The sequence below is a fragment of the Adelges cooleyi genome, unplaced genomic scaffold, assembly GCF_023614345.1.
Source record: "Adelges cooleyi isolate 19-005CV unplaced genomic scaffold, UGA_ACOO_1.1 ACOO_flye_CR_arks_rails_tigmint_CR_PRNA_9, whole genome shotgun sequence".
In the NCBI taxonomy this organism is placed as follows: Eukaryota; Metazoa; Arthropoda; class Insecta; order Hemiptera; family Adelgidae; genus Adelges; species Adelges cooleyi.
Window position 1 is genome coordinate 1,163,294 of NW_026096579.1, and position 11,821 is coordinate 1,175,114.

At 29.9% G+C, this 11,821-nt stretch overlaps 1 protein-coding gene across 2 annotated transcripts; it reads right to left on the minus strand.

The window, feature by feature from the left end:
- Positions 1-1,192: 1,192 nt before the first annotated feature.
- Positions 1,193-7,588, minus strand: LOC126847001 (uncharacterized). 2 transcript variants are annotated; one of them, XM_050586922.1, is made up of 13 exons: positions 6,750-7,588; positions 6,434-6,524; positions 5,949-6,047; positions 5,792-5,890; positions 5,557-5,688; positions 4,492-4,745; positions 4,121-4,209; positions 3,694-4,032; positions 2,634-2,771; positions 2,284-2,527; positions 1,994-2,206; positions 1,796-1,914; positions 1,193-1,703 (listed from the first exon to the last, which is right to left on the minus strand). In XM_050586922.1, the coding sequence occupies exons 1-13, from the start codon at positions 6,807-6,809 to the stop codon at positions 1,448-1,450; spliced, it is 2,133 nt and encodes a 710-aa protein (XP_050442879.1). In that variant the 5' UTR covers positions 6,810-7,588; the 3' UTR covers positions 1,193-1,447. The 2 variants fall into 2 exon arrangements, with proteins under 2 accessions (XP_050442879.1, XP_050442878.1); XM_050586921.1 differs by having other exon boundaries at positions 1,194-1,703; positions 2,284-2,530; positions 6,750-7,586.
- Positions 7,589-11,821: the final 4,233 nt, after the last annotated feature.

Sequence of the window (11,821 nt, forward strand, 5' to 3'; positions counted from 1 at the left end):
TATGGGAAAAATTGATTTTAGAGATAATGTTTTATTTTCTTTAATGCTACATCATGATATTGTTGACAATAGAAATCGCATAAGCTCATTTTAAAATGTTAACTTGAATATTTCATTTTACAATTATTTGCTAATTATCTTAAAATTAAATGTAGGTGATAAAAACTCTGTAGGGTTTTTAGTTGTTAAAAAAAATAGAATTATATTAACCAACCAACAAAATAATGTAGTAATACTAACCATAATAACATGTGTATGTTTATTACATACATACGGATATCAGATATGACTTTTCTTGTATCATTTTTAATAATTTTCAATACCTGATGTTGTAATAAAGAAATTGTTTAACTCTTTTTCAAAACGATTCAAAAATGTCTTTAAACGAGATGTTATGTAAGACTACGATGTGACGATATAATTATTTTTTACTATTATTAGGACATTTTATTTTCTAACGGATACATAATATTTTTAAGACTTGTCTGTTTAAAAATATTAACTCTGTTTCACTAAATTATAAAATAATTTATATGTAAAAATATTTAAAAAACAAATAGTGGTCTCGTAGTTCCAACTTCTACTACACAGACTATATAAACAGTTTAATTTTATGCGTGGTTTTATCATATGTAGTTAAAAGAAAAAATTTTAATTTTTTTGTTTTCTGGACTGTATATTATATTTCTTACTAGGCCACAGCCGGTTGTCCAACACCTTTAGCTAGTTGAATACTGCAATCGGACGAGATGGAAAAGGATGACAAAGGTGTTGTGTGACAGATAGTTTGTACTATTTACAAATAGCAATACATCAGTGTTTGAAGTTTGAACAATTTATTATAAATAATTGCACTCAAATTGTTTTAGTCTTTAAAATTAGTTTAAAGTAACATAGAATAAAGTAAAATAAATTCAAACATGTGTTTATCTTTTTAAAATAATTAATAAAACAAATTCTAAAAACCCATATGTTATAAGAATGATTGCTAGAAGATTACACACATATTTTGATAGAAACCAAATTTGAAAAGGCAAAGATAGAAATTTGTTGAAAAGTTGACCCGTAATTCTTCAATATTGATAAAAATATGTTAAGAGTATAAACAACATGAGATTTTACATGAATTTCTTATGTCATTACTAGAAAAAACTTAAAAACAAACATTTTTTTCTTAGATCAATAAATATTTAATAAATCATTTATAAGTACTCAATCATAACATTTAGAATAATAATACACACTAAATATCTATGTTAAAAGGAAATGGGGATATAGTAATCTATGCTATTAGGTTTAAATTGTAGTTATCATAGTTTTGTATAAAAATTGTTATCATCATTTTACCCCTTGACATTCTAAAATTTTCCCCTGCACATTATAAAATTATATAGACAAGCATAACGAATCTTAAACATTATGCGTTTTAATATAAAATACTTATAAATCACATTGATTCAATTTTCAAAATAATAGGAAGGCGATTACTTCTCTTATTCACATATGGTTCTATTACTTCACCGGGTAAACAGAATATATCATTTTGGCGATTGTGGCTATTGGAGATTCGTATTTCGGAATATGGTAGCGTCGGTCTGGTGTATGTTAATTTTTGTGACATATTATCGTTTTGGTTTTTGCTTAATGTTATTGAAAAATTGAACATTTTTGCTTTTGACGCATGGCCAATGTAGTTCACATGGCTACAAGTCATATACAAACAATGAAAATTCATTATTAAACAACATTTAACAATTATTTCTTTTAGTTTAAATATTTCCCAATATTATCTTACGCTTTTATTTGATTTGGCGGTCCAGACATGTTTACAATAATTACAAAATGTTCACCGTGTGCACACAAAAACCACTTGTTTGTTTGACTATTATTACCTTGTACAATAATGTCCAGAGTCTGAAATAAAGATAATGAATTTACAAAAAACAAAAGTATTTAAATAACTCGAACGTATCGACAATTATCGGTAATTTACCTGTTCTTCGCCAGACAGTATGATTGAACTGTGATTTTGTGTCATATGAACGTGGAATTCGGCGTAGTAACCTTTCCAAGAACAATTGGAGAGAAAACAGGGATAATGTTGATAGCCACATTCTTGTTCATGACGTTCTTTTTGTTCCATGAACATTTGTTCGGTGCAACCAGTGAGTGAGTTTTTACACGGATACTTCAATAAGTAACCGACCTTAGCAAAAAAAGACATTAACACATTTTAGACGAATTAAATATCGGCTAAAACTTAAAAAGCATTTGTTTTCTCACTTTTTCCATGTACAAGTTGCGCTCTGAATTGAAAGAATTTCGGCACGTCGGACAAATTTCACACTTTTGTTTACACGTTTGGCAAATTATGTGACCCATGCAACATTGGTATATTGGCGGTATTATATGTTCAAAACATACAGGACATTCAAATAAGCGAACCAACTGTTCATTAAGTTCTTTATAAGTTCCAGGGTGTTCTTCAACTTGAGCATGGGAAACTGATTCTTCAGTCACTTCACATCTACTAAATTTTTAATACATAGTCAAACAATGGAAACTAATATAATACAATATTACAAATAATTTGACAATAAATATAACAACAGGATAATTAGCGTTGCACATACTCGTTATTTATTTGTTCAGCAGTAGCCGGTCTATTCTGTGGACTTAAATTTTCTTCAATACCATCTTGAGAACCATCAGTATCATTTAAATCATCGACCACAAACCGGTTCAATGCAATATTACTATTGTGAGCAGGTCTATAAAAAAAATACTAATTATAATATTTAATAAACAATAATAAGTTGTTAATTAGAGAAATTAACAACTTAATTTGTAATAACATAGCTAGTATGTAATGTCAGTGTATATCAGACGTTTTTTTTAAAGTTAAAATAGAATCGGCATTAATAGATGAAAAACAATAAGCAAAATCTTAAAAAAAAAGTTTGATTTATGCAATGGACGAACTTTACTTAAAACATTCTATCATTAATGGAAAGTTAAACTCCAAATATTAAGGATTAAAGCATAACATAAATCTTTACTTTAGTTTCCAAAGAAACAACCGTTTAAAATTAGTTTCTACCTCCTTAAAAGTAATTGATTTTTGAATTCATTAATGTTATTTTTAACACAGTACAGACATTAATTCATCCTAATATTTTATTTAAATATCTAAGATACAAAAAGTTAGCAATGTATGGTAGATGTAGTTATTAACATGGATAGATGTGACCAAATTACTCGCAAAGCGTTTTATGTATTAAAAACTAATATTTTCTTAGCTTCACATCAAATGCTAAAAGATAATCATAATACACGAAGACCATCATCTAAACTTCCTAAAAGCAGGTACAGTCTTATTATTTTTTCTACCAAAATTTAATATTAAACGTATTAAGATAATCTGACAGAGGAGCTATAAAATGTATGTGAAACTAACAGATCATTGTGGTATAACATTGTACACAATATACATATCGTCGGCCTAATTCGTAACCGTCATAACTCCATAATGACTGTAATGTGACATTACACAAGTTGAGCTGGTATTCAATGTTGAATAAATGGTTAAAAAAAAAAAAAAATGTTTTAATCTCAAAATTGCATTTTTGGAGTTAGGACTTTTGCAAATTAGACCGACAATATGTAAATTATAAATAAAAAGACTTTGCTTACTCGAGTTCCATAGAAATCGATGCATGGTCGTCTTCTTCATCATTATCAGTATAAGATAACGATCTAGAATTCATGTTATTGCTTATAGTCAATAGCGGTGGAGAAAGGGTGACCGGTGGCGAATTTTCACTTTGAACACTGAACGGACTAATAGGTTCATTATTACCGGGATCAAGACTTTGTATTGTTATCAACATATTGGATCTCCTGTTTTCTAAATCTCCGTTAGAAGATTCATTATTTTCCGATACTGTGAAATCCTGTAATCTTCTCTCGTCGCTAGAATCTACATCTGGCATTGAAATCGATGACAAACTGGACACGCTTCCTTGACTATGGCTGTAAAAATAAATCCAATCGATCAATAACACGTCATATAAATATGTAAGAAAAATAAAACGAACAAAATTATGTATTGTTCACTAACTTCATAACATCATATGAAATATTTTCGAGTTCTATTTGTTCTTCTTGTTCTGCAGGAAGTTCTTGTTCAGGAGTTCTATCATCGAAAGACTAAACAATTATTGGAGTTAAAATTTATTATTTTATATATTATTTCAAAATAATAAAGAAGATGTGTTTATATTAATCATTTTAGAATATACAGATGTACACAGCATATAGTATATATTCCCGAGTTTTTTTGTTAACAGAGGGAGTTCTTTGTCATCATGACAATGGCATGGCTTTGTTTTTAACAGAATATACCACATACCCATTAATGGTGGGAAACTTGTACACTGCTTATTTGTATATTCTAAATTCAATGTTTATACATAATATGTTAAAGCTTACATGATCACTATAGTTTTGGTTTGTCGAAGAAAATCGAACACGCCTATTAGGTGGCCTAATAGGGGTATCTACATGATGTCTCATGAAATATGGATGATCCATTAATCGTCTGGATCGTCTACCCGATGCAGGATTTCTTGATGCCATAGGATTGTTAAAACTATTTAAAACAGACTGGTTAGCTAAAAAGTTGTTGGAATATGCATGCAGCATGTTTTCAAGTTCTAAACTGCCTTCTGGGGGAGTTTCGGATCCTTAAAAAAGATTAATAAAAAATAATTCATTAATACTTATAAAATACATTGTTAGAAGATACACCTCTCCCAGAATAATTATTAAAAATTATAATTCAAATTGAACATCATTTTTCAAAAACTCTGGTTTAATTTATTTTGACCAAACACCAAAGATGTTATACTAGGGTGATTATCTTTTAAGTGATGTTTGAATTTTTATTTTATAAATCTCACAATCAATTTTGAACAAAGCATAAATCAAATTTCCTACAATCTTTTTTTATCTCGCCTATAATTATTTGCTGCGATAAGAAGATGTTTTCCAACTCTAAACTCAGTCAATATATTGAAACATAAAAGAAATGTTTGTGAAAATATACACATCAGCGGCCACAAAAATCCGTATAAATGACAAAGGTTTTGCATGGCAGTGTAGACTTGGCTTAATTAATAAGCTTTTTTTTTTTAATTTCCGAAGAAATATATACTTTAACATTAGATTTTATGGAGTTAATGTACAGTTTCAATTTTGTCTACAATTATTTATTCCTGTAGAAGAATGTAAATATACGTCAAAATAAAAAAAGGAGAATTTTAAGTGGGAAACATCTCCTCATTACAGTGAATAATTAGAGTTGAGTATTTACAGTTTGGACTACAAGGACAATTTAAAATTGTTTTATTATAATTAAGAGGCAGGCAAAATAAAAATTCAAACTTCACCCAAATAAAAACGACTCCAATACATACAAAAGCATTAATGGCAAAAATGTCTTGATGTAATATGTATTTTTAAACACGTAAATATATTAAAAACAATTGAACTAACTGGCAGTATGAGTATTTGAAGGATCATTCAATGGAATTTGCCCAGCAGCTGTCACACGTTGAGTGTCAGGATCGGTAATTGTAAATCTTACATAAGGAGATCGATTCCTACCAGTATCTCCATTAGACGTATCTGAAAAACAAAGAGTAGGTAAGAAATAATTCACTATTTAGTAGTATCATAATATTTGTGGTGTACTTAAATTGAATTCACTATTCAAGGAAAAAAAACTTACTAGGAATAGTGGGAGATGAATTATAAGAACGATCCGAATATCTCCAAGGATAAGGCCTAGGTCGTCTTTCATAGTCTCCAACGTAACGTAAATCGCTTCCTAAAACAAAGTTTTTATTAAAAAATAGACATATACGTATGAAATGTAATACACAAACCTCCTTCCGGTTGAGTCGAACGTAATGGACTTCCTAAATTTCTAGCCAACTCTCTTGATCGATATCGTAATTGATCACTGAGATCCATATTATTGTTATCTGATAATGAATGAAATTCAGGTTTATTATTCAAATTACAAATCATTGTTATTTATAATATTTTTATAACCACTGACAATTTGTACCACTCTATGGTATCAGCCCACAACCATGGTCATTTTTTTGTCATTATTGTTTACATTTTCATAATGAAAATTAAATATAACAATTTAAACTATTTGTTTTTTCATGTAGCTTAACGGGCCATGAAGGCCCAACGCTGCCATCATGAGATGGTTTCTTGACGAATTCGCTATCTGGGACAGGTCGTCAGTCCGTTGCCGGAGAGAGTCGAACCGGCGACAGTGAGCTCCTGCTCTTCCTCAATTTAAACTATAGGTTGTTGAAATATTGCTATAAATGATATCTACTGTAATTGGTTTTACCTGAATACATTGGAGATAATGGATATGAATGATGACGACTACTAAATATTCTGCTAGGTCTCTCCATACGGGTTATATCTTCTCGGTTCATCTGCGAAGTAAGTAATAGTATAAGAAAAAGTTAAAGTGTTCTAAAAAATATGGGGGATAAAACATAAAATAATTTGTAATAAAAATGAATAACTAATAAGCTGTACATATACATTATCCCATTAGTGTGTTCAGACGAATCCCTACATATTTACATGTGTAAGCTAGGAAAGTAACATCACTATTAAAATAAAACTCAATGCTATAAGCCAAGTAATGTCCTTACCAAATCCGATCTCAAACTTGTAAAATACTCATCAACAGATTCGTTGTCTTCAATTGACATTTTCTCATGAAACTCCAACAATGATCACTACATTATAATTAACAACAACACATGACTATATCCATAGAACGGATAGATATTATTATTTAAAGCAAAAAAAAGTAGAAGATAATTACGATTATTACGAAAAAAGCAATACGAATTCACATACAAAAATTAACGAAAAGTAATTAGGTAAAAACCAACCGATAATTTTATAATAAACAATGGATTGCGTAAATAATTGATTTGTAACAACACACGACACCGCAGCTGTAAAAGTATAATATATAACCGAATATTAATTAATAATTTATACTCGGTAACAATTTGTTGAAAGTCGCACAATCACAACTAACAATTCGGTATTTACAGAGCACAAAGTGTTAATACTTTATACTTAATTAGGATAACACTCAAGATACCTAAACGCACAAAAAAACAGGTATGTCAGCAACTGACGTTATCAATATTTAAACAACAGTGAATGTGTCTGATGGTAGAACAACCGCGGAATAAATGAATTTCATTTATTCCGTGGAACAACTATCCCCCTTTAAGAAATACATTGCCGCCCATATACAGATACCTGTGGTATACCTATCTTTTTTTCATGTATTTGCGCATCGAGATTTGAGGTGTGATCAGTGATAATAATATTTGTTATACACTGTAAAATGAACATACGATAATTTTATGGCTAAAGGTACATGCATAGATTAAATAAATGTTGGTCTATAATATCGGTCTTTGAAGAATATTAATATTATAATAATATAATCACGGCTATAGCCGTGTATATAATACAATATTAGCGGATTAGATAAATGAATAACTAATAAGCCGTGCGGTACTGTCACATAAATCATAATAGATTATTCTGTGATGATACACGTACCGCAGAAAGTTTGATTTTTATAACGTTGGCTACACTGCGGCAGCTGCAGCTGACGATTGGTTACCAGATACCAATTTAGTAACCACGGTCGCTGTAGATTTATAATTATTTCATTGTCAGCACTCGGCAGTCGGCTGTTTAATAAGTGTCAAGGGAAACACGACAAAAGGTCGCCCGACAAAACGTCGCCGGACAAAAAATCGACAAAACGTCGCCGGATAAAAAATCGACAAAACGCCGCCGGACAAAACGCCACCCCTAAAAAAACCGCCTCTCAGTAGTGCCAACACTAACAATACTTGTATACAATATACGATTATTAATGGTGTTAGTTGTGCTGCCAGCATGACATATTATTAAGGAGTAATTATTAGCTAACGACTCAAACGAGGCTGTTTTTAAAAAATATTTCCAGATGGCATTTTGAAAGAGACAAAAAGTCCGAACGTATATTTTTCACCACCAAAAAAACGATATTTTATTATCTCTAGAAAACTGTTTACCTATTATTGAACTGTTATCTTTGTTTATTTTATAAATGCGTGTAGGTATCACCTATAATCTATATATTTTTTAGTACGTATTGCTAAGTGTATAGGTACAAAATGGAAGTTAATGTTTTAAAGTTGCCGCGCCGGATGAATTACCTGCCAAATATACCTTCTTAGGTACGAAAGTATACACAGCCCTGTTTTACTTCGTATATTTGTTATTCTTTATTAGTATTAAGTAAAATTATATTATTATTTATTAAAAAATGGTCTTAACAATGGCGGTTCTAAAAAAAAATATGAAATAACATTTAACCACTTTTTGTATCCATTGCATTTTTTTTTATAAATATATTCATTTAAAAGTATTCCCATTTTTGCGTATATATTAGTTTTAAAATTTTAACATAAGAACATTGAGAAAATTAAAAAGTAAGGGGAAAAAAATGACTAATTAGTTCTTGTGCGTGTACATTTTGTTTTTGTTAAGTCAGTCGGCCGAATGGACTTGGGAACAATGACTTCGCTACACCCTTGGCCAGAAATTAAGTTAATTTGTTGTGTGTGAATTTTATTTTGTATTTTGTTTAGTTAACTGTTTGTTGCACCGGTGAGGCAATTCTAGTTTTAGTACTAATGATAACCGAAAAAGGAACTTTTTTAAATTATTTAAGTTTTCAAATTATCAACATTATACATACATTACACATTTGACACTACAGTAACTCTTTGGTATTACTAGGCAACCCCATTCATCCCTTTTGAGCTACTATATACACAAAAATTTAAGTAGGTATGTATGTTGTACATAGTATACAGAACGTGCAAAGAAGTACCCAAAAATGATTGGTGTTTGTTTGAATAAAAGTTTAATATTGTTATTAGGTAGCGCAGCATTTTTATTTTATTTAATAGATAAATCAACAAATTATTTTTGAAATAATAATATGTAGAGTTTAGAAATTAAGCCCTCGAAAATATTTGTTTGTAGTGATGAGTTTTTAATATTCAGTTGTCACTGGGTGTTAGGTACATTCTGTATAACTTATCTTCTTATAAACAAAACAAAAATTTAAAGCCACCGCTGACTGAGGCGTCCAATCGAATGGACAACAGAAGGGTTATGGGGTGGCGAAGGAAGGTGTTTGTTTTGACTAGAAACCTAATAAATCTCCAAAAATAGTCTGTAACCGTTGCGAATTTAATACATACAGAAATAATGGGATATTGACGATTTATAATATTATTGAAAATAATTTTCGTTTAAGTATTTCAATGTACACCGATAATTTTCTTTAAAAAAAACTCTATTATTAACATTTAAAGCGACGGAATTCCGTCTTTTTACATAAAATCTTGTAAGCAATATGTCTGTCATTCTTTGATTATTCTGAGGATGTCTCCGGCGGGTATAGGTTGTCCAAGAAAAAATCCGAATTTCAGTTATTTGGACATAATAATGTCCGTAACCAATGGTTGTCCAAAGTACATCCCATTCTATGCCTACGTATTTTATTTGTGGTTTACTACTATATATCCATATCATGACAATATGACACCAAATACCAGTGCCCCCACAAGCGAAGGTATCAGAGAGGTCTGGGGCCCTTATGTACAGGCCGTATTGGCGCATAGGCACTGTGCCTAGGGCCTATGAAAATGTGTGGCTACTATTTTTTAGTAATCCTTTATGTTTTTTTAAATTATTATTATAAGTTAATGTAAAATATGTATACGTTAGCACAACACGTAAAATATTATGTATATAAGAATTTACAGACAAAAACAATTTATTACTCGTATTACCGCCAAAATATATTTCAAAAATGATTTTTAATTTGTTAAAATTCCATAATATCAAAAGAAAAACAAGTAATTCAAAGAATTACATTTTTTTTAAAAACATAGTGTACAAGATTATCAAAGATTATTTTGGGAAGTTGACGCTCTTGCTTCTGGACCCACTTCTAGAACCTCTGCTCTAATGGAGGATTTTACACAGCAAAATTGGCCGTTTTCGGTGTGTCACTGTGATATATCAACTCACAAATTTGGAATACATTATATCCAATGTGTTATTTCATCTACAACTAAAGCTGTCTAATAATTGTAGGTAGGGATATAATATCTCAGTTTAGGACATATGATATAGCTTCATTATATAAACACTATTATTATTGAAATTCATATTTTTATTTATTCCATTTTTATTAAGCATGACCTACATGATAATAATGACCCAGATACAGGGGCGACATTTCAGTTTTTCTTAGGGTGGGGCAACATTTTTACAAATATAAATATTTTTTCCAAAACACTTAGATTCAAAACAGTAATAATACAAGTATTATAAATCTTCATACCTATTATACTTGGTAGTCAGTTCAGACGGTTTATTATAGGGTAAGTTAATGTAGGTAGTTGCATAAAAAACAGATAATTTACGGCCTTATGTATCGAAAATTTGACCAGCCCATAAAAATTGACGCCACTGCCCAGATAGATTGATATATTTTTATTGATATTGATAAAACTATAACGATGTATCTAAATATCGATAAGTATAAAATATAATGTTATTAACATTATATTGCAACTGGATGATTGTATCGATATTAAATAATCAATAAACTCGAACTGTACGTACGCCCATTCCTAGTGCAGCCTTCATGAGATGATATCGGTTCTTAATAAAAATATCGATATTTAAATATAGTTGATCATCTTGTTGTTGCGCTACCTTATAAGTATCCAAAAATATACATTGCCCAGTTAAGGGTTAAAAACGATTCATTGATTCGAACAAGACGGAAGACTCAAAATTAGTTGATCACCTATTTTTGATTCAGTTGACCGTCGAGTCAACGCCGGAGATCGTACAATATTACTCATGTTACTTTGGTACTAACGGTTATTAACTTAATGAAATGTAATGAGGTAACATATTTTAGACGTATATCAATGATAATTATTAATTTTCATAATTTTCTCAAACCAAATTATAATATGTATCATGAAAAATTAATTTACATTATATTTCAGTATTATTTAGTCCTACAACTTTACATGTTGAATTCTAAAATATTGCAATTATATAAAAAAAAATTGTATTTAATCATCAGTACGAGAAGTATAATAAATGACGAAAACCGAATGCAATGTAGGTGACCTAGTACTTTTAGGGGTAAAAATGTATTCTGTTGTATAAAATATATATATTTTATAAGTTTTTAGACTTCTTGCGATATAAATTACCATAAAAGTTGTAAATAAATGCAAAAAGTGTTGAGAGGGAGCCCAATTGATGAACCCGGTATCACTCACTCCTGGGAACCGATCACGCTCGACCGCACCACATATAGTTTTTATAATGCGTTACATTTTTTCTTGGCTAGGTCCCCTCGCCAACCCGCGATAAGGAACTTCGTTCCAAAAATAATAGGAGATTTAAATCTAACAGATGCACATCATATTATTTATGTAATCAAATCTAAATATACTTAAATTACTTAGATTAACTATTGTTAGTTTTAAATATAGATATAAAAAACATTTATTTTCGGTGGAAATATATACTATACAGGGTGATCCAACTAACGTAAGACACTCATTTTCTCTGAAAGTATGAATATTTTGCGAATTTT